The sequence below is a fragment of the Mustela erminea genome, chromosome 4, assembly GCF_009829155.1.
Source record: "Mustela erminea isolate mMusErm1 chromosome 4, mMusErm1.Pri, whole genome shotgun sequence".
Classification (NCBI taxonomy): Eukaryota; Metazoa; Chordata; class Mammalia; order Carnivora; family Mustelidae; genus Mustela; species Mustela erminea.
In genome coordinates, this window is record NC_045617.1 from 42734623 (window position 1) to 42757900 (window position 23278).

The 23278-nt window shown below is 37.4% G+C and overlaps 1 protein-coding gene across 3 annotated transcripts in view; it reads right to left on the minus strand.

Moving 5' to 3' along the window:
- The window catches only part of ORC3 (origin recognition complex subunit 3), a 69708-nt gene that overhangs the window by 8871 nt on the left and 37559 nt on the right, over positions 1-23278 (minus strand). For 2 of the 3 annotated variants that reach the window (XM_032339086.1, XM_032339087.1), the window contains 5 exons: positions 22272-22351; positions 9176-9309; positions 6421-6497; positions 5064-5164; positions 1182-1323 (listed from right to left, as the gene is read on the minus strand). In XM_032339086.1, coding sequence (XP_032194977.1) covers positions 1182-1323; positions 5064-5164; positions 6421-6497; positions 9176-9309; positions 22272-22351 — 534 coding nt within the window. The remainder of the gene's footprint in view (positions 1-1181; positions 1324-5063; positions 5165-6420; positions 6498-9175; positions 9310-22271; positions 22352-23278) is intronic. The other variant, XM_032339088.1, reaches the window with a different exon arrangement.

The window sequence follows — 23278 nt, forward strand, 5'->3', positions numbered from 1 at the left end:
AAGGGGCACGTGTACCCGAATGTTTATAGCAGCAATGTCCACAATAGCCAAACTATGGAAAGAACCTAGATGTCCATCAACAGATGAATGGATAAAGAAGATGTGGTATATATACACAATGGAATACTATGCAGCCATCAAAAGAAATGAAATCCTGCCATTTGCGACAACATGGATGGAACTAGAGCGTATCATGCTTAGCAAAATAAGTCAAGCAGAGAAAAGCAACTATCATATGATCTCCCTGATATGAGGAAGTGGTGATCCAACATGGGGGCTTAAGTGGGTAGGAGAAGAATCAATGAAACAAGATGGGATTGGGAGCGAGACAAACCATAAGTGACTCTTAATCTCACAAAACAAACTGAGGGTTGCTGGGGGGAGGGGGGTTGGGAGAAGGGGGGTGGGGTTATGGACATTGGGGAGGGTATGTGCTTTGGTGAGTGCTGTGAAGTGTGTAAACCTGGCGATTCATAGACCTGTAACCCTGGGGATAAAAATATATGTTTATAAAAAATAAAAAATTAAACAAAGAAACAAACAAAAAAAAACTAATGATGTACTATATGCTGGCTAACTGGACATAATAAATAAAGAAATAAAAACTTGACTTAAAAAAAAAAGAAGAATTTTAATTTGTGGTTTATATAATAAAAATATTTTGTGCTTTAAATATAAAATTATTCAAGCTCTCCTCTACCACCATCATTGAAAACCATTGACTTATATTTTCCTATTCAGTATTAGCTTGTAATGCTTCGCATACTAACTTGGGTGCCTTTTTGGAATAGGAAACCAGTACACTGGAACATTCTTCATAGATTTTGTGGAGCCTGAAGAATTTTTTGAAAAAACCTGAAACAGGGGCGCCTGGGTGGCTCAGTGGGTTAGGGTTAAAGCCTCTGCCTTCAGTTCAAGTCATGGTCCCAGGGTCCTAGTATCGAGGCCTGCATCTGGGCTCTCTGCTCAGCAGGGAGCCTGCTTCCTCCTCCCTCTCTCTGCCTACTTGTGATCTCTGTCTGCCAAATAAATAAAATCTTAAAAAACAAACAAACCTGAAACAGGTATAATCCTGTACTGCCAACTCCCCAGTCGTTAGGACTGCAAATTTACAATATTTTTCTGGTAAATAAAGCCTGGGGTGTGAACTAAACTTCCAGAGTGATGAATCTGCTTCTTACCTTGAGATAATAATAAGGGTTGTTGAGCGCAGTGTGGAGGGCGATTCTTGGCGCCGCGTTCAGATGCTCCCGCAGGGTGTGGGCGGCGCTGAAGTACACCACCTCGTGCAGGGGCTGTGTCTCTGGCGGCAGAAGGTATTCTCTGAAACAGCCAAAGTGAGGTGTCCACTTTTAGATAAGCACACGTTTATGTTCAGTGTAACATCTTTGTCAATCCTCTGTGGAAGACTGAGCAACGAACTTAAAAAGCAACATCAACAACCAGAAACAAACAAATGAAACAAAAGCCAAAGAGCAAAGTTAGTACAGGTTCACTCAGAATTGTACTTCTTCCATGTAATTTTTAAAACTCACATTCACTTGAGTTTAAGAAACCATATTTTAGTTCTCAGTTAAACCTTTAGGAACAAATGCATCTAAGTCACATTTCTGCTCAAAACCTTAAAGCCAGAATTTCTTAAGAGTATTAATGAATACTTTCTTAAAGTAATTATTTAGAAAACTGAGATAGCCACATTCCTTACCACAGCAGACATTTATTTAACTCTCGACAGTGTTTAAAAACACGCTTCAGACCTAGAATTAAGAATTTAGGAAATTCTTTTTGGATCATAGAAAATGTTTTAATTGATATATTTCACAGAAATGGTACCTGGAAGGTTTTTGTTATGTTAGAATTAAATTTTACTTTAAGAAGTCAGAAAAGGCTATAACTTTTAGCTTCAGAATACTAGAAAACAAGCAAATTGTTCATCATTAAAATATCAGTTAAACCACTGTAACTCGGGTGTTTTCTCCAATTTATGAGTTAGTTGACAACCTAATTTTAATGAAATCTGAACATAGGAAATAAAGCATTAAAAAGTTCACTTTCAGTGTCTAATGAGCCTATGAGCTTGCCTGTGCCATGACAGTGACATCACTCTTGGGTAGCCTGGAGGGAGCAAACTGGAAGGGAGAAACTTTGGCAAACACAACCCGAAGGTAAGAGTAATATGTCGCTAACTTGAGTAAAGTAGTTAACTCACATGCCTTCATAAAGATTTGGGGCTTAGTCCAGTATTGGGCTTTAAATATTTTGGCCACATGATGGATTTCTGTCCGCTCCTTTTCCCACCAAGTGCAGGCAGAACAAAGCAGCTGCCTCAGCCCAGCCACCGGGGAAATTACTATCTTCCTCTAGATCCTAGATTTTCCCATCCTGGGAGAAAATCCCACTTCACTTGTTCCACCTTGTGGTCAGGGGCTTTGAGGACGAGAGGAAGAGGAGAGGTATTAACCATGTACATCACTCCTCCCCATCTCAAGAGAACTCCTGGCCCATTGCTCATTTCACTTGTAAATGCTACTGCTCCTTCCCTAGAGTTAAGCAGAATAAAGCCCACTTGCAAAAAAGCATATGGGTTTGACTTGGCCCTAAGGATTCAGCATTCTATACCTTAAGCACTGCTAACCTCTTACTCAAGATTAAGTTAATTTAGCAGTAGCCTATGACATGGGTTTTGTAACATCAACTGCCTCCCTAGCCAGCTAGCTACCCATTTGTAATTTCTGACCATAAACTATTATACACCAACCTCAGGCTGTTTCTTCCCAATCATTATAATGACTTGTCATTAAAAGACCCCCCCTGAAGTCCTGCTATGTAATAAGGACTGGAAATCAAACAAGGCAAGCAGAGTCAACTTCAGAAAAATTATCTCACATTTGTACTCTCTGCCCTCTTTAGCATCTTTAATGTTTAGAAATTTAGGTAATTCCTGAGGCAAAAGGACTTTCTGGATCTCATCGAAGAACCTCCATCAGAGGCAAAATAAAATATTTGCCTATGTTTGGTTCACACTGGCTGCTACATTAGTTGGCCACCACCAGTGACAAAACATCACACATGAGAATCTGTGTCCAACTACAAATGCGGAGATGAGCAGAGCTCTCCTGCAGCTTACCTGCTGTGAGAAGAAGTAAGCAATGAGCCCAGCACTAGAGCACTGCATGGTGCTCATTCTGGATTCAGATCAGAGTTCACAAACAAAAGAGAGATGGTTCTGAGGAAATGGGTAGGGACCACTTAGTATCAACAAGGGCTGCAAAGCTGAAGCTCGTATTTTGATGAAAGCAGTAATGTAGAAAGTAGCACTTTATTCTCCGTTCTCAGGAGTTTCATCAAGAGCTGCTCATGATGAACTGGGAACCTGGCTCTTGGAGTCTATTGCTTATATTTATCTTTAATGAACATCTTTTCTCCAGGACTCTAAGCTCTGTTCAAACACCTGTGATGTGGCCTCCTTGGAGAAAGTCAGGAGAGATCGAGAGGCACTTCTGTTGGACATCTCCAGACCAGGACTCTGTGACTTTCCCTAAGTCCTAGCTTCTCTCTGGGTTTTAGCTGCCACATGTCTCCTTAGGTCTGTTTTAGCTCTAACATGCTACAATCCCAATCTCCTCCTGCCGGGGAGAGTCAATCTTGATAAAATAGTAAATCCTGGTATGGAAAACTCTATGATTTCACAACACAGCACAATTTAGTCATGCTCACTTCATTTCAGTAACTTCTCAGAAAGGTTAAAAAGTCACACACAGGTGGAAAGATCATGGTCAAAGAGCAAAAGGAATGGTTGTCTGATTTCAGAGCCTTCAATCTGGGATTTGCGGGAATTCAGAAAGGAACCTGACATCTGGCCTACAAATTATGCTAAAATACACTATAATTTTTTTCAGCAATAGCAATGGTCACAAGTTGGTAAAAGAAAGGAGCCAGATACTTGAGCAAGAAACTACAAGAACAGGAAAGCCCAACAGGGCAAGGTTAACTGTATGAGTTCTAAAAGGTCAATTCTGGCCATGACACAGTTCAGCATATTGCATTGCATCACTTGTACATGACACATTTCTCACTTTAACCTTTCTTTTGTCACACTTGGTTGATCATCTGGACCACCTCCATGACATTAGTAATTTTTCTCCAATGATTGGGAACAATGACCCTGTTCCTACACTGTCCTAGAAATGGAACTTTTCACTTTTAAGAGGACAGGTAATTTATCAGAAAACTACTCTGTCTTCAGTGACTGAGCTGTTCTTTTCAGTACTTGATTATATTCAGTGCCTAGCCTGCTGTTTGAACTGCATTTAAAACACAGAAGCAGCAATGACAAATAAATTTTTTCCTATTTTTTAACTATTAAATCATTTTGTTTTTCACATTTCTCTTTTTCCTATAGCATGTCCCAACTGCTTGAAAGGCAGCTTTTAGGTGGGTAATTTCACACACCTACATAAAACTGCCTTTTGGGAAATCTGTAAATTAGAATGATCTGGGTTTCCCAAAAAGGAATCCTATTTTAAAATACAGGCAGAGCTAATGGACTTCTAAATTACTATGAGTACATTTCCCAACATGAAGGTAGTCCTCATAAGATGCACTGATATTCCTTAGAATAAAGTCCTTTACTTGGATAAAAGAGGACATTATGACTAGCCTGCTCTGTCTTCTGGGCTTGGCCCAGATTCAGCATTCTCCCAGCAAAGACAGAACAAGGATAAAGTGCAATGCAAACACTCTTGTTATGAGAAAGGGGAAAAAACACTCACTTTCTGTTTCCACCCCCATCCCACCCCCCACTCCAGCCTAATGAACTATATCAAATTTGAATTGTGTTCTTGAACTGGCAATAAAGGACTGAACTAGTCATTTGATCAAACATCTTAATAAGGATGAAAAATGAATCAAAATTATAATTCTAAGCTGTACAGAGGGACCTGAAAAGAATAAAGCCGAATCTAATTTAGGACAAAGTGCCCTGGACTGGCTATGGACAGCTGTCACTCCAGTGTTTTTGGGAAAATAGCCTGACTTTTAGCTTTTAAGAGCAACAGACTCACCTCACCAGACTTTCAATGAAGTTGACAACTTTTTCTCTGAGTACTTCAAACCTGGTCTGCTTCTTACTTGTTCTTCTTAATTCCTTCATTTCCAATAAGGACTATGAATGAAAGAACATATTCTTTCTGGTGATTCTGCAACAGAAAATTCCTCACAGGGAGTGCTAGGTCCATAAACAGAATGTGGAGAGAACGAACCAGATCAAAATGGGTTTTGATTTTTAAGGTCTAGAAAGAATCCCTCCTAAGTGTCTTGCTTCAAATATGTATCAAGTAGGTTTTCAGGGAAAGAGAAAAAGGATAGCTCACTTTATTGCTATCATGGTAGAGTGCCACCAATCCACAACCCCATTACTTCAGTTAAGAGAAAGACTTAACACTCAGAGAAAGACAATTATCATATGATCTCTCTGATACGAGGAATCTAAGAGGCAGGGCAGGGGGTTGTGGGGAGAAGAGGGAGAGAGAAACAAGATGGGACCAGGGAGGGAGACAAACCATAGGAGACTCTTAATCTCAGGAAACAAACTGAGGGTTGCTGGAGGGGAGGGGGATGGGAGGAATGGGGTGGCTGGGTGATGGACATTGGGAGGGTATATGCTATGGTGAGTGCTGTGAAATGTGTAAGCCTGATGATTCACAGACCTGTACCCTTGAAACAAATAATACATTATATGGTAATAAAAAATAAAAATAAAGAAGAGACTTAAAAGAAAAAGAAACAAAAACAGCCTTAGCCTTTGTCCATTTAAATAGAATAAATTCAATGTGTTCTGTCTTGCTTTGACTGAAAGCTTACTCTACATTTATCTTAACTTGGTATTATGATACAAAGAAGGATCTTTGCTTTGACAAAGAAGACCATAAACTTAGAAATATCTGAAAAAGATTATGTTGGACATACTGTGGCTCAGTTTCTACTCTCTACTGAATATGCATTTTTAAAAAAATCAAGAAAAGTATCTAAAATTATGGATTAGGCTATTCTGGGTTTCTCTGACCAAACAAACAAACAAACAAAATACATCAGATAAATAATTAGATTCCTTTTGGCAACAGTGTCCCCATTTTTTCCTTACTAGTAGTTGATTCTTTTTTTCTCTCTGAGGCTAAAGGAACAGTTCCCACCTATGTTGGCTAGTAAATTCCTCTCTAGTAAATTCCACTCTTCATAAATACAGAGTGAGGACAGCAATGGACCAGATAAACAGGATGTTCAATTTATAAGTGAGTTACAAAAACTGCTTTGTTGCTGGTTGTGGTTTAAAAATTAAAAACAAAAACATTTAGGCAGAGCTAACCTAGAGCACACACAGAAAAAAAGAAATGCCAAGATGCAGTTGGAAGGAGAAGTTACCTTCTGAAGATGATAGAGGTCTGTCTTCTGAAGCCCCTTTGGCTGTGACCCAGAAGTATCTTCTTCTTCTTTGGCTTCTAATTTTTAATAGAAAACCAATATATAGCAACTAGGGTAAATCCATTCAAGTCAAAAAGAACAAGTATTTCTACTACTCCAAGGGAAATAAAGTTTCATCTATTTTTTTCCAATGTGGCAAGGCATCAAGGTCACATCAAATTAATGATTTCCCCCAGAAGCTGAAGGTCTATAAATATTACATAATTATGTCACAGAGATGGCTTCAACAAACCAGCAACTGGATTTTAAAAACATGACCACAATGAAAGCAAAACAAAGGTACATACAAAACCCCATAAGCCAAGAGCAAAAAACTCCAATTCTTTGTGCTGTTATAAATGGCTTTTTAAGAAACAAATTTAAACTGTATTCCTTTGATTATGCCAAGACCGTAAACAACACAAACACACACCCTGCAAACCCAGCATCAACCTTCAAATTCACTATTTTTGACACAAGGCTACTTGAGTATGAAAGAGGTAGTGTGTAAAAGACTTGAAATAATCTACTAAAACAAAGGTGCACTATAGTTCTTTGGCAAAAGGAACAGAAAACCGTATCTGGTAAAAGGTGTAGTTGTGCTTCTAGAGGGCATGAAGCTCTAAAAAACCCTTTCCTCGTAAGGGCAGGTTTTAGGAACCTCACACTCACATGGCTTATTTGGACCAAATCTAAGACAACAGGATGTGACTGCAAAATCTGCATCATTCTCAAGTCAATTTCGCCACAATGGGTAATTTCTGGCTCAAGAAAGATACAATTTAAGATTAAAATATCTAATAAATTCTTTGTCCCATTTCATTAACACATAGCAGAGCCTTAAAAATAAATCTGATATGACATTCTGACCTACTTAACCCTCCAAATGTAATTTTAAACCCAGACTATAAAATGTAGCAAGTGTTAAGGAACCAGAAATAGCATATAGTCAAATATTTGTACTTGTCCAATGTGGGGAGTTTAATTTCACTTTATTATTAACAATGTGTCATTTTGAGAATAAAGAAATACAGATATTTCTTCAAGACATTGGTTTTGCTCCAACTTGTAAAATTCTTTACCTTTCGAATGGTAATGATCTTAATCTTCAAACTTCCCATTTCTAAAAGCTGCATTCCTTTATTATTTAGTATGCCACAGAATTTGTTTCACCAACTTGTTAATTTATTGTGATATCTTAAGTTTTAATTTAGACAAATCTGAGTCCAATTTTGTAAAAGACTGAAATTTACCCAATTTACTTATATTAAGTCTTTTACCCAATTTGTGTCCTTAAGGGTGTCCCCTCACTGTCCTAGTGGCCACGGTTAAGGGGCATTTAAATTATGAATGAGGGAAAACAAAACAATGAGTTGGTTTAAGAGAGGTGGCTCTAGCCTGGGCGCTAGCACTAGCTACCTGTGGGATCCAGAGCAAGTTACATTTTCCTCCTGGGCTTTAGTTTCTGTTTGTAACCGAACTCAATGATCTCTATGATACCAATTTCTAGTCCTTTAAAATTTTATGATTTGAAAAATGGCTTGGCTCATGCTGTACTGCAAAAGAGCAGCGCCTACAAAGAACCTGAAGCAAACCCTCTTACTATTGTTCTTCCTCATTCTGGCTGCTCAGGTCACTCCAGGCAAGCAAACTGTCTCTTCGTCTTCCACTGACTAAGCACTCATCAGGTACCTAGCATGGCAGCTGTGGACAGATACGGAGGGAGTTCGGCAAAAGCAGTTTCCTTTAACCCAAAGGATTCTCAGGACAAAGAAACCCTTGCCAAACAGAAAAAGGATTGATACAGACATTCCAAGCGAAGTATTTTCACCAAGCCATGTCCCATCTATGGGTTTACATACCAAGCTGCCTCTTTCCCTCCCCTCCCAAATTACAATTTCCCTCTAGGGGGAAGTAAAGGGTGCACACTTTGTTTTGTCTGTTTTACCAAAAGAATGCCATCCTTTAGTGCCAGAAAAGAGCAAGAGCCCATGAATGGTCAGGATCAATCCATGGTGCCCTATGAGAACACAGAAGTCTGGCTGCATTAGAAAGCAGCCAGATCACCTATCCACAATTAGGCTACGCCTGCACTCAGCAAACAGAAGTGATGGCGTGGCAGTCAGGCAAAATCAAGGAAATGATAACACTCCAACACTGGGGGATGCCAGGCTGCCTCGGTCTGCTTAGGACTGAAAGACTCCAGTTTTCATAAATCCGATTAAAGCCAACTTCATGCATATTTTGGTAATCAGCATACCAATGAGCCTCATTGCTGTGAAAGTGGTTCACAGCTATTATTTTTCAGGATTACAAATGATTTATGCAGTGTTTTTGAAATCTATAAAGAACTTGATGAAAAGCTTAAGAAAAAACATCTAAAAGGAGTCCTTAATTATGATGCCCTGCTACTCTCTCCAATCTTTTTGATTTCTTTTTGTTTTTTTAAAGGTAAGACCTTTAAACTGTCTGTCTGGAGGAAGAATTTTTTTCTTTTTTCCTGCCCATTTGATGCTTTCATTGTTTAAACCAACTCTGGAAGAGAACGATTTGTCTTTTTTGTACTGGTCAGGGTATGACATTCTGAGGGTTGGTATGCTGACTGTGAACTACTTTATCTCTTCATCTCTGAAACATCAAAAGTGGGATTTTTCCATGTTATTTTATTTAAATGACTGTCATAACCAGTAGAATTGGCAAGATATTATATTCTCACCATCAAGACTCTGAAACTGGGCCAGAAACTCCTCTATTCTCTTTGCTGTGCTCCCAAGCTGCTTTTCAGAAGAGGACTTAAAAACCTGGAAACATTTCTGAAGTATGGCCATCAGTTCATCCTTTGCCAACATCCTGGAACAGAATCAGTGACAGGAGATATACTGTAACTGGAAAATTAATATACTTAAAAACACTGTCTGCATATTAAATGTTTCGATGGTGTAAATTCTTCACTAGTAGCTACCAAATTTGGGGGAGGAGATCTTCTTCAACATACGTGACATTTCAGAAGTATTTAGAAAAGTTCTCATGATGAAACCCAACTTAGAAAACTTACAGAGCTCCGTGCTCACAGCCTGACGGCAGCAGGTACACCATGTTTGTAATACGGAGCAAGCTAGTAAACTCCTCTGACCCTTGGTTTCCTTATCTATAAAATGGAAATAAGAATTCACGTATCTAATTAAGTAAGAAGATGCATTTGAAGATTCTAGCACAGTGCTTACCACCTAGTAGACATTTAAGGTTAATGTTCCTTTCCTTCAGCTCTAAGTATGAGACAGAATGTCTGCTGAGGATACAACACATAGGCTACATTAAAGTTTGTTTGAAAGGATTAAAAAAAATCACAATCATTTCTCTAATTATTACCATTTTAGCTGTATTTTACATCTTCTATGGGCTTTATGAACATCAGTCAGTAAATCCACTAAACTTTAAAAGAGGTAAGCAATTCTCTGTGTTTTATATAGCACAGGTGGAATGGCTGTATTAAGTCCACAGAGGAGATCTTTGTTAGAAACGGAGAGAACACAGATCTTCTAAAATTAGGATCCTGTTCTCAGAATCATTAGGAGATCTCCACTAAGATCAAATTCAGTAACAGAATGAAATGGAATTAGGTCAATATTAGTAATCATTAAATGCCATGACAGAAGTATAAAAATTATTCTCAGTAAATGGACCTAAGTAACTAAGACTATGATGATTGTAAGTTCTTACATTAATCATGAAGGAACACTCAGACAGATCCAGAATGTGGGCCATTCTACAAGATAACCATCTTAGGTTTGACATTTTTCATAATAAAAAACCTAGGAAAAATATTAATATTACTAAGTTAGCTAAAAGATATAAAACTAAGGGGCGCCTGGGTGGCTCAATGATTAAATGTCTGCCTTCAGCTCAGGTCACGATCCCAGGGTCCTAAGATCCAGCCCTGCACTGGGCTCCCCGCTTGGCGGGAAGCCTGCTCTCCATCTTCCACTCCCACTGCTTGTGTTCCCTCTCTTGCTGCCTCCCTCTGTCAAATAAATAAAATCTTAAAAAAAAAAAAAGATATAAAGCTAAGTAGACTAAGACTATTGAGAAATTAAGCTGATTACTTCAACTAAAATTTAAACCCAAACCTAAAAATTAAAAAAATGTCAGATAGCCAATAAATATGGAAACTGGTAGGTAGGGGTGGACAAAAGTAAACTTCTGCCCAGTTTTAAGAAAAAGTACAAAATCTTCTCTTCCTCCTTCCATAACAATAAAATATTTATCCGAAGTATTTGTAATCTTTACCTGGGAATGAAAGGCAACTAACAAGTCAAAGAAAATTAAGCCAACACATTTTAATTCTTAATTACATTCGACATGATTTAAAATGTCTGGCTTTCTGTTGCCTAGATGGAATTAAATTGTTGAGAGTTAACTCAAAGTCAGATACACTTGAACAACCTGTAATACCTAACCTTCAGACCTACTCAAATAGCCAAGATCAGCATTTTCTAGGTCCAAGGAATCACCGGCACAGGCTTGCTGGGAGGGGCAGCAACCTGAAAACTAGCGGCCCAGGCTGCAGGCAGCCACACCTGGCATCTGTTTGCAGCTTAGAAAATGGAGTATTGAGGTAGGCAAAGCCCAGCCTATTACTCACTCTCAGAAGCGCAAAACAAATGGCATTAAGTCATATAATTTTGAAATCAAACTTTAGAGTCATAACTTTTAATGTGGCATTTGCTTGGATGAGGTAGATCCTTCACTTCAGATGTAAACTTCTAGAAATTCAGAAAGTTATTACTCTTTTTATTATTAGCCAAAGACAATGGTCTCGTAGCTTCCAGAGTAGCAAAAGATCTTGCACTTATCCAAGTACTCTTTGGTTTAATATTAAACAAAACTTCAAGGCTAATTGAGCTAATAATGTGATCAACACAATAAAATCATTAATTAAATTTTTTCAATCTAATTATACATACATAAAATCAGCATAAACCTGCCTATCATCACTATTATCTAACATCATTCTAGAGTCTAGTTGCTACAACAAATTAAGAAAAAAGAAGTGGTACAAGCATTAGAAAAGAAGATGCAATTTATTATTTGCACACAATGTGACTGTAAGGTTAGGAAATCTAAAAGAACTAAGTATTAAAGAGTGTGAAGGATACATGGGTGTAGGGTATGTATACACATACACCTGTGTCAGGGCCTCACATATACATGTAATGCATTTGATATAGAACTATGTAACGGAAAAAGGGGCATGCTCAAAATGGCAACAAAAGCTATAGAAAACGCAGCAATGTATTTTACAACAACTACATACGACATATAACAAAAAGAAAGCCCTGAATAAATGGACATTTTGAAGTTCTAACCCCCATACTGTATAGAAACAAATTCATTCCAAGTTAATCTATACCTTTAATACATTTTGAAACAAAATTCCAGTGGGTATTTCTTTAAAACCCAACAAAATTATTCTAAAACATATCTGCAAAAATAGTCATTCCTAAAAAGGGGGAACAATGTGTATATACTTGAGTGTGTGTAGTAGGGCTATGAATTTATCAAAAGGGGTAAGATACAGTGATTAAAATCAGTACTTTGTAGGAATGGACAGGAAATAGTGAGAGTAAGAGTCTATAAAGAGCTTGAGGACCATATGGGAATTTGATCCCATAGCATTTCTAATCATGGGATAGGATGTACTGGAAATAACTAGTTTGAGAAAAAGAGATTACTACACCTCTTATTACACCTATTTCAGAGAGAATAATAATGCGCGTATGACATGGGGGTGGGGAAAGAAGCAGTCCATCAATCATGAGACACTAGAAGAAAATAAAGATATTTAACCCTTGTAATATCTAGAATCAGCAAGAGTATGGGGAAACAAATACTGACATATTGCTGGCACAAGTGTACCTTGGAAAAATACTGTTATTTTAGACCCAGAAAGTCTGTATGTATGTATGTTTGTATGTACTCTGTGAAAATAATAATACAAACATATCAAAGCATTCAGCCTTGGTGACTACTGTTAACAATGAAGAATTAGAACCTAAATACAAACTGATCTGAACCAAGTCTGGCTTGGCATCCATGTACCACACCTCAAGATACAGTGTCCATGGTAGACTATTAGATACAAAACATGTAACTACCACAACAAAAACCAACCAAATTCCACAAAAATCCAAAATTGTGTAACATCAAATACAGTATGACTTAATACCTGTTGGTGCCTGGAAAAAGATCTGAAAAGTACAAATTGCAAATGGTAAATGATGGCCTTCAAAGTTATAAAACACAAATGGCAGTATCTGAAAAGCACTGTTATGTTTTCATTTAGATTATTATTAGAATGACTCCAACCAGCACTTTGGACAAACCAAACTTAACTGAACAAAACTAAAACTAAAAAATGAAAATTTTATCCCTGAAAGCTTGTTAATATATACTAGCATCCCAAATACAAAATTAAGGATTGAGTCTAGCCACTAGACCAGCATTTTTCAAACTGAGTTTTCAAAATGGGTTTTAACAATTAGGTAAGTCATAAAACCCTTACTTCTTTCCTTCCCTCCTCCCTTCAGTGAACAGTTATTAAATGCCTACTACACACCAGGCACTGTTCTGGGCATTTGGGATTCATCTCATGAAGACCCCTGTCTTCATGAAACTCATATTCTAGCAAAGGGTTGAGGGGGAGGGGTGCGGGTAGGGCACAGACAACAAACAGTATCTGTCTACCTCATATTACTATATATATATGCTAAAAATTGGTATTACATAAAAGTGTTGAGCAGAATTAAGGGGGGGGAAGTTGGGAGAGGAGTAGACGGGTTTCAATTTTAAAATGATTACTAGGCCTCACTAAGAAGATGACATTTTACCAAACGTCAAGGAGGCGAGAGAGTCAGCCATATAAATACCAGGCATAGAAAACAATGCCTGCAAAGGTCCTACACTGAGTGTATGTCTGCATGTTCAAGAACACGGCAGCCAAGGTGCCTGAAGTGGAAAGAGAGACGACCAAGCAGTAGGAAATGAAATAAGAGAGGCAATGAAGATCATGTAGGGTCATTATGGTACAGACTGTGGCTTTTACTCTGAGTAAAACGGGGAGTTAATGGAGACTTTTGAGCTAAGGAGTGATATGTATTTTAGAAGGACTGAGCTAATAGATGTTTTGAGAAAAATCTGTAGGGGAACATGTATAGAAGCCAGGGAAACCAATTCTGCGATTTTCCAGGTAAGAGAACAGTGACTTGGATAGTGGTGGTACCAGTGAGGGAAGGTGGCAAGAGGAAGTTTGATTCTTGATATATTTTGAAGGCAGGACCCAAGTTTTTGGTTTTCAACAATGAGAAGCATAAAAAGACCACTGAAAGATTTTAAGTTTAAAGGGAAAATTAGGCGTTCAGTTTTGAACGTGTTATCATTGAGATGTATTTTGGGTATGTAAGTGGAGACTTTAAATGGGTACATGGAGTAACAAACTTGCAGTCATAAGAAAAGTGGGCTTTCGAGTAAGCCCTAGCACACTGTAATGTTAAGGTGTCAGGGAGATGAAAAACTACCAAAGACTGAGAAGGAGCATGCAGCCAGGTAGGAGAAAAACCGAGTTTGGGTCCTGAAAGTCATTAAGGGAAGGAGTGATGAACTGTGTTAATGCTGATAACAGGTTAACACAAATAAAGATGTAGAACTGACCATTAGATTTAGGTACATCAAGGTCACCAGTGACCTTAATCAAAGTAGTCTATTAATAGAGTGCAAAATCCAAATCAGTTAAAAAGAAAATGAGGAGAGAGGAACTAGAGACAGTGTGACAATGCTTTTGAATTCTGGGAGATCCCATTTAGCATTTAGCTTTAAAAGAAATAGAATAAAATAGAAAAAAAAGTATCAGAATTAAAAAGTGTGAAAGCCACCCCACTAAAGACAAAGGAAAAAGCACATTAGGATAGGTCACATTAATGCTGAAAAAGAGCTATTTAACTTTAAACAACCTGATTAAGTGATTTTTTTAATCACCATCAGGTAAATGATTCAAAAAAGGCTTGTGATACTTAATGTGTTAAAAGCTTTATGGGTTGTCATAAAAAAAAAAAAAAAAGTTTCCTTAACTAAGAAAGGGAATCATTTAGCAATCATTAAAAACAATCATCCTTGAGGGCAATGAGTGTTCTGCTTCATCATGCAGAAAGCCAATAATTCCTGGTTAAGTACTGATTATATAAATGTCTGATTGAGAACAGGCAATAAGGAGAAACTGGCCAATCCATGGCTAATGAGTTCTCAGGCTTTAAACAGACATTTTCATTAATCAGCTTCAAAAATTCAAACCTGCAAATGTATCAGTGAAGACTAGAAGAAAACAAAAAAGCTTACCAAAAAACCATACTCACAGAGATTATCTTCTTCAAAGACAACACAACAAAGTATCTGATATGGTAACAAGTGAAACAGAAACCAAAAATATGCATAATTCCTCCCAACCCTGACATTTCATGTTAGATGCTACTTCCTTTGAGAAACTGCTTGACCTCCTCAGTGAAGGTTCACTGTCCAGACTGTTAGCTCCTTAGCACCTGAGACCTCACCCACCACAGCACTTCTTACTCTGTGTTCTAACTGCCTACTTGGCCACCTTAATCTCTCACTTGACCAATATTCAGTGTAGGTTAAGGACTAGGGTCATCTTTGTAATTACGTCAGTGGTTCCACATAACAAGCATTTAAAAAAAACCTTTTTTGAATGGATGAACAAGGCAATGCCATACACTGATAGTTTGACCTTAGGCCTTAGGGAACAATAGTTTCTCTACTGACAAATTAGTTCAGGTAGGGGAGCACTTAGAAGTTATAGTACCCTTTGTGGGAACTATGCTCTTTTATGTATGTCAAAACGAATAAATTAAATTATATCATATGGTTAGAAACAAACTTTAGTAAACTAAAATACATACATACCTTATGATGCACTACTTTTTAATTTTTATATATCATATTTATTTATATTTCTTTTTAAAAGAAAAAAGTTGTCAAATTAAATTTGATTAGCTATTTCTGAGTTTTTAAAGTAACATTTCTTAGCTACCTGTTCATTTTCTAGCAGAAAATAGTACAACACCAAATGTTTGATAAATAAAAACTTAAAATAAATTTCCAGATCTTTTTTTTTTTTGTCTATTAAAAAAGCCACTGCTCACTACTAGCAGTGGAGGACCTTATTTCATTTCAGAACCAATCTGAGATCACTTCCCTCCAGCCATCTAGCTTCTCCACCAATAAAGCCTTTTCTTTTCCTTTGATGGCTTGATTTTTTCCCTCAATTTTGCATACTCTATTCTTATTCCCCTTTATTTTCTATAACAGTGTTTCTTAAAGTGTGGTCCTTTGGACTGATTACGTGTCCAAATGTGATGGAGTGCTTGTTCAATGCAGATTCCTTCTGCCCCACAGCCAGGTTCCCAAGAGATTCCAAATCTCTGTGGAGAGGGCAAAGGAATACATGTTTTCTACACCTCTGCTGACTCTTATGCACACTAAAGCCTGAAAATCAGTACTGTAAAAACCACAACTATCAACATCTTTTGCTACAAAATGAGCTTCAACAATTCAGCTGTTTGATTTTACCCCAAGTGTACACATGACTGTGGAGGACCTCATGTGACGCCAGTTCAGGACTGGCAATCCTTGTTCTAAGAAAGAAATTATATTTTAACTGTACAGTCTCATATAAATGCTGCATGGACAAATCTTGATCCTCAAAAGTTAAATTATGCTATTGAGGAAGCATCCCCAAGACTGTGGAGCTGTGCTGTTTCTTGACTAGAGCTTCAAATGTCATCTAAAGCTGATCTTCAAAATCAGGAAACAGTGCATTATTTAGATTCCAAATCTCTAGTCTCTTTAAACTAAAGTGATCAAATGTTAATATTATTACTTGGGTCATGTTTTTTTTAACTCAATGAAAGCTGAGCTGACCTGCTAATATATTACTGTTTAACTCAAAAGCCTTACTCAGAAATCAGAGTAATTTCTTTCAGCCTAAAGTAAATTCCTTCAGCTATCAATCAACTCCAGTTTACAAATCTGTTTCTATAGCAAACTTGTAAGGTTACACTTGGGATAAGCGGACTAGACACTGTTCCTTTAATTTAGAGGTCTACACTCTGTGCCAAGATGCCTCGTGTTAGAGTAGAACAGGGTTTTTGTCCACAGATGCTTGCTTGACTGGTTCACTTTAGTATTTGTGCTGTGTTCTGAACATGGACTACTGGCCACAAACCCACAGAAATTACCTTTTATATACCTCTCAAATAATTGGGATAGGGCTGAAAAATGGACCTGACTTTGAAGATTTAGATTTAAATTCCAGCTCTGTCAACTGCAGAAAAGGTACTCAATGTTTATGTCTCTGGTTTCCTTATTTGGAAGAAAATGAGATAATCTTTGATGAGTAATTCTCAATTATAGGGCGAGGGGCAGAATAAATTCCCTAAGACGGGCACACTTGTCATTACCCTCAAGCCAAGAATCACTGCCACAGCAACGTATGGTAACTGATGTGCGATTGCAGTATTCTTCAGGTCCAGGTATTCCATTGTGTTCCTGTAAGTCGGGGACTCTATGACTTTTGTCAACCCTTAAAACCTTATTACTGAAGCAAGGATTTTTGAATTTTAAAAGTCTGAAAAATTCTTGATCAAGTGTTTGATTTCTAGATGGCTGTTAAGAAATTTTCTCCAACAGAAAGGCAAATTTTTCCTCTTTAAGTTCTTTCACAGCTGACCACAAAAAGCCCAGGGTACTCACCTAGCTCACTGCTGTGTTAGCATCATTTTTACCACTTCCTGTTTGCAAATGGTGTTTTAAGTGAAATATATCCTTATATAATGATACATGCTCAAGTGAAATATTAACCAACTCATATCCTGTATGGGGATGTGGTCTTCATGCTCCAAGAGTTGACTGAAAGAACAAAGTCTATGGGAGACATGTGGAACCAACGCACTCATGTCAAATTATGACCTATTATAAAGACATACTTGCATGCTTCCCGCATGCACACCAATGTCTGTTGCACACATTTTAAAATTAACTGTGGGGCGCCTGGGTGGCTCAGTGGGTTAAGCCGCTGCCTTTGGCTCAGGTCATGATCTCAGAGTCCTGGGATCAAGCCCCGCATCAGGCTCTCTGCTCAGTGGGGAGCCTGCTTCCTCCCCTCTCTCTGCCTGCCTCTCTTCCTGCTTGTAATCTCTGTCAAATAAATAAATAAAATCTTAAAAAAAAAAAAGTAACTGTGACATAAAATTTTGTAAGTCTTTTCCTACTAATGAATATGTGACATTTCCCCCATTATAAATACCTTATAAATACATTTTAAAATTGAGATAATTAGGGGAGCCTGAGTGGCTCAGCTGCTTAAGCACCTGCCTTTAGCTCAGGTCATGATCCCAGGGTTCTGGAATTGAACCCTGTGTAGGGCTCCCTGCTCAGTGGGGAGTCTGCTTCTCCCTCTCCCTCTGCTCCTCCCCTCTGCTTCTGAGCTCTCTATCTCTCTCAAATAAATCTTAACAAAATAAAAATTAAAAAATAAAATTGAGGTTAACATATTAATGTGTACAACATAAATTATTTGATATTTGTGTATATTGTGGAATGATTACCATAAGTCCAGTTAACATCCATTATCACACAGTTATACAAACTTTTAAGATCTACTCTCTTAGCAACTTTCAAGTATGCACTACAGTGGTATTAATTACAATCATACTATACATTACATCCCCAGGGCTTCTTTATTCTACAACTGGAAGTCTGTACCCTTTGACCGCCTTCACACATTTTGCTCACCCTGCAACTCTGACAAGCACTAATCTGTTCTCAGTATGGAGTTTGATGTTATGGCAGGACTTCCTTCTTTTTAAGGATGAATAACATTTGTGTGTATGTGTGTGTTTCTTTATCCACTCATCAACTAATGGACACTGGTATCATCCATCAGTGCTGTTATCTTTTTGAATTAGCATTTTCATTTCTTTCAGATAAATAACCAGAAGTGAAATTGCTAGGTTAAATGGTAGTTCTATTTTTTTTTAATTTTTTAAAAATTTAAAAAAAATTTTTTTTTGAGGAATTTTTAATTTTTTGAGGAATCTCTACAGTTTTCTATAATGACTGCACCAATTTACATCTCCACCTATTGGGCACAAGTATTCCTCACAATTTGTGAGATGTGGGGTGTTACATCCCAACAGGTGTGAGGTGTTATTTCACTCACTGTGGTTTTGATTTGCATTTCTCTAGTGATTAGTGATGCTAAAGCATCTTTTCATGTACCTGTTGGCCACCTGTACATCTTCTTCAGAAAAATGTCTGTTCAGATTAGATCCTCTTCCCATTTTTTAATCCACTGTTTTCTTCTATTGAGTAGGAATTCTTTATGTATTTTGCATATTAATCCCTTCTCAGATGTATGATTTGCTAACACTTTCTCCCATTTGATAGGTTTCATTTTGTTGATGGTTTCTCGTTTACTCTGTAGAAGCTTTTCAGTTTCATATAGTCCCATTTGTTTATTTTTACTTTTGGTGTCAAAGCCCAAATATCATTGCCAAAACCAATGTCAAGGACTTCACTTATGTTTTCTTCTAGTTTTGTGGTTTCAAGTCCAAGGCTTTAATCCATTTTTGAGTTGATTTTTATGAATAATGTAAGAAAGGAATCCAGTTTCCCTAATACCATTAATTGAAGAGATTGTCCTTGCCCCATTATATATTCTTGTCTCCTCTGTCATAAATTTTCCATACATGTGTGGATTTATGTCTGGGCTCTCCATTCTATTCACCTATGTGTCCTTTTTTAAGTCAATGCTATACTCTTTTGACTACTACAACTTTGTAATATAGTTTGAAATCAAGAAGCATAATGCCTCCCCACCTGTGTTCTCAAGATTGCTTTGGCTATTCTTTTGTGGTTCCACACAAATATCAGGAATTAATACTTTTTAATGGTCACAAAATATTTCATCAAGTTAATCTATGGTTAAACATATCAGTTTCCAGATAAAAAGGATTTTTCAAGAGGAATACTGTATTTAAGGAACTTAACAAAAAAATCAAGTTGGAAATGTTACTAGACTATGTTTCTAGAAATAGCACCTTAGTTTTTCTTCCTGTGACATTCAGTGATCATTTTCATCTTCTATTCTCTCATGACTTGAACTGTTTGAAGACAGATGATGAGAATGTCTGGTTTCCTATATTCAGATGATTCCGACTTAAGAGTGCCTAAACTGACAAGTGTCCCTGTCCAATCTCCACAAAAGGGAAAAGAAATCCAGTCTGGGGATTTTCAGATTCTTGTAGTGCCCAGACTCTAACCTGACCTTGCTGCACCTGCCATATTTTATCCTTAGTGCTTTTTTTATTCCAATGTTTCTGACCTCAGCTTAGCCAGATGACTGAAACTTCACTTTCTTTTTTTTTTTTTTTTTTAAAAGGTTTTATTTATTTATTTGACAGACAGAGATCACAAGTAGGCAGAGAGGCAGAGAGAGAGAGAGAGGAGGAAGCAGGCTCCCTGCCGAGCAGAGAGCCCGATGCGGGACTCGATCCCGGGACCCCGAGATCATGACCTGAGCCGAAGGCAGCGGCTTAACCCACTGAGCCACCCAGGCGCCCCGAAACTTCACTTTCTATTTGTTGTTTCTGCTTTATTCAGATCCCCAAATCCATATTTTAGATCTTAGCAAAGAACAATGGAGGTACAATAGCTGTGAAGTCAGATCTGGAATAGAATTCTGGTTCCATCAATAGCTAAGAGATCTCAGGCAAATCATCTAAGCCCTATGAGTGCTTCAGTATCCTGAGTTGTAAAGTTTGGATAATATTATGTGTGCAAAGGTGTGCTTACATTATTAGACAAGAAATGTACTGGAAGGTCCCAACACAGTGCCTGACAAACTGCAAGCCTTCATAAACAGTCATTATGACTATCACCATTACTATTATTACTCATATTTTCTTACTCTAGTTTGGAACTGGCCTTGGCATTCTTGATTCTTGAATTGTATCCCAAGATTACCAATGCCAGAAAGTACAGAAAGAAAAGATCAAACCCCTCTCTGACAAAGGAATCTATGAATTTGAAAATACTCAACTGAGAAAGGAAGACAATAATCACAAAGATTAAAGAGGAAACTCAGCAAGAATCAACTGGGTGTTGAGACAGGCATGTTGACTTGAATAAAAAGCAAACGAAGTCTCAGTTGACATACAGAAATACACAGAAATTTCTTGGTGGCATTTTAAAAAATGAAATAAAACACAGCTTTTCAGTGGCAATCTAGTTTCCATGGGGAGCTATTTTTCCAGATAGCATAAAATTAGCTTCCTATCTTATGCTGCACCTGCTAGATCACTAACATTTGTATTATTAAGTCTCTGGACTTAAAGTGCTTTCAATGTGACTTTTCCTCCTACTGTGCCCATCTGTTCTTTTCTTGTGTGCCCAGAGGAAGCCAAGGCTTAATAAATATTCAGTTCTCAGACTTTTCTTTAAATGATATTTTCATATAAGCATTTATATTCACTGAGGAAAATTATAAGTCTGTGTGCAGAAACTTAACTCACATTTGATTTCCCTTTTCTCATTATACAAGTGGACATTAAGACTAAAAAGTCACCATATATATAAGAAATAAAGCCAAGAAAACAAATGACTATTAACTTTAAAAAGCAAATTTGTCAGGGTGGTAAGCGATCTCTGCTGTCTGATAATACCACCAAGATAGCTTACTATTCATATAATATTAGGTAAATAATTTATGATATCCAGTGTTCATGCAGACAGGGCCATCTCAGATGGGCCAATACCATCTGAGATGGCCAATGCCTCATTATTGCTCCTCATATAGTTCAGCAGTGACTGCCTTCACAGGATGCATTTTACCCAGCAATGCTGCTCCTCCACCCATCCTGGTCAGGCCATGGTGAGCTCTATTTTCCCTGCCAAGACATCAAGCCAGTAAGATTAAAATTATCCATACCTGGTGCTCCTGAGCAGTGCAGCTGGTTAATCATCTGGCCCTTGGTTTTGGCTCAAGTCATGATCTTAGGGTCAGAGACTGAGCCCCACGGTGAGCTCCATGCTCAACTTGGAGTCTGCTTAAGACTCTTGCTCCCTCTGCCCCTTCCTCACCACCCTCCACCTACTCTCTCCCCCTCTCTAAAATAAATAAATAAATCTTTTTTAAAAATTAAAAAAAAAAAGTATCCATACCTAACCTAAGCTCTCCTTAGGTAGTGTCAGTAGTTAAACACTCCTTTTACTTTAAAAATTGCAAGTTCAAAAACAAGGTACAACCAGCAAAGAAATGGATGGTTGTTACATTAAAAACATCATAAACCACAGACACAAATTCAACATATATACAGATATTAGACACAACATGGCTACTTATGAAACCCCTTGCAGGCATTGGGACGCCTGGGTGGCTCAGTTGGTTGGACGACTGCCTTCGGCTCAGCTCATGATCCTGGAGTCCCAGGATCGAGTCCCACATCGGGCTCCCAGCTCCATGGGGAGTCTGCTTCTCCCTCTGACCTTCTCCTCGCTCATGTTCTCTCTCACTGTCTCTCTCTCAAATAAATAAAAAAAATAATAAAAAAAATCTTTAAAAAAAAAAAAAAAAAAAAAAAAAAAAAAAAAAAAAAAAAAAGAAACCCCTTGCAGGCAGAATTCTGGAGGAGGCTGTTACTTATTGGCAGGCTTACAGCAGACAAAAAGAAAACAGACCCAACTACCTCAGCAGCTGCAAGGCTGACACATACTCCTCTGAATCCCATATGTTCTTTTCTAAACAAGTGCAGTACAGCTCTCTGATCTGTAAGTAAAAAGTACACTTGTAAGGAACCAAAAGTGATGTACTAAATTGTACACTACTCGTTTGGCAAAATCATCAATGATCAAGACAAAAAATAAATCTTATTAAAAACAACCATTTTCTTTAGATGACTACAGACTGGGCATATATCACATAGTCAGGCTTTTTAAGAACAGTATTTACATAAAAGCAAAATAAATATTTTATTTATTTTAAATATATATATAATACAAATATAATATATATTTATATAATTTAATAATAAATATATATGTATATAATATTATGTATATTTTAAATATATATATAAAAATAAATATTTTATTTATTTAGATATCAGCCAAAACTGATCACACTGCGATAAGAAAGTAATAAACTTGGTATATGATTATTAAAGAGAATGCTTGATGGCAGAAATCGTCTTTAAACAAATCATTCCTATGTATTTAGATTTGTTCTCTAAGTGTCTGAATGAAGGATGCAAAGATTTAAGAATACAGAATTATTCCAATAACATCCACCCTACAGATGGTTCACAGGTTTCTGGTATGACACAAAGGCCAGTGGAGCATAATTCTGCAAGCACAGAAGTGCTGCCTCCCTTTTAGTTTTTGGTGTAATGCAAGGCTAACCATTAAGCATTCTCAAACAGATTCTTTCCTCTCTTTCAATAAGGTGAGGGATCAGCTCTCTTGGTATACGTGACAAGGAAGCATGAAAGAAAAAATGTTAAAATGCTTTAGGACAAATACAGTGCAGAGAGGCAACACCACTGGGATTCATGTGGCTGTTTCTAGTTTTGGCCATCAGAACAAAAAATATTGTTTCAATTACCAGTAATGTGTACAGCTGGAATAGATTTAGACTGTGCGCTCAGTGCATGATTTGGATCCATTTCAAATTCTGATGCCTGAACTGAATACTGCT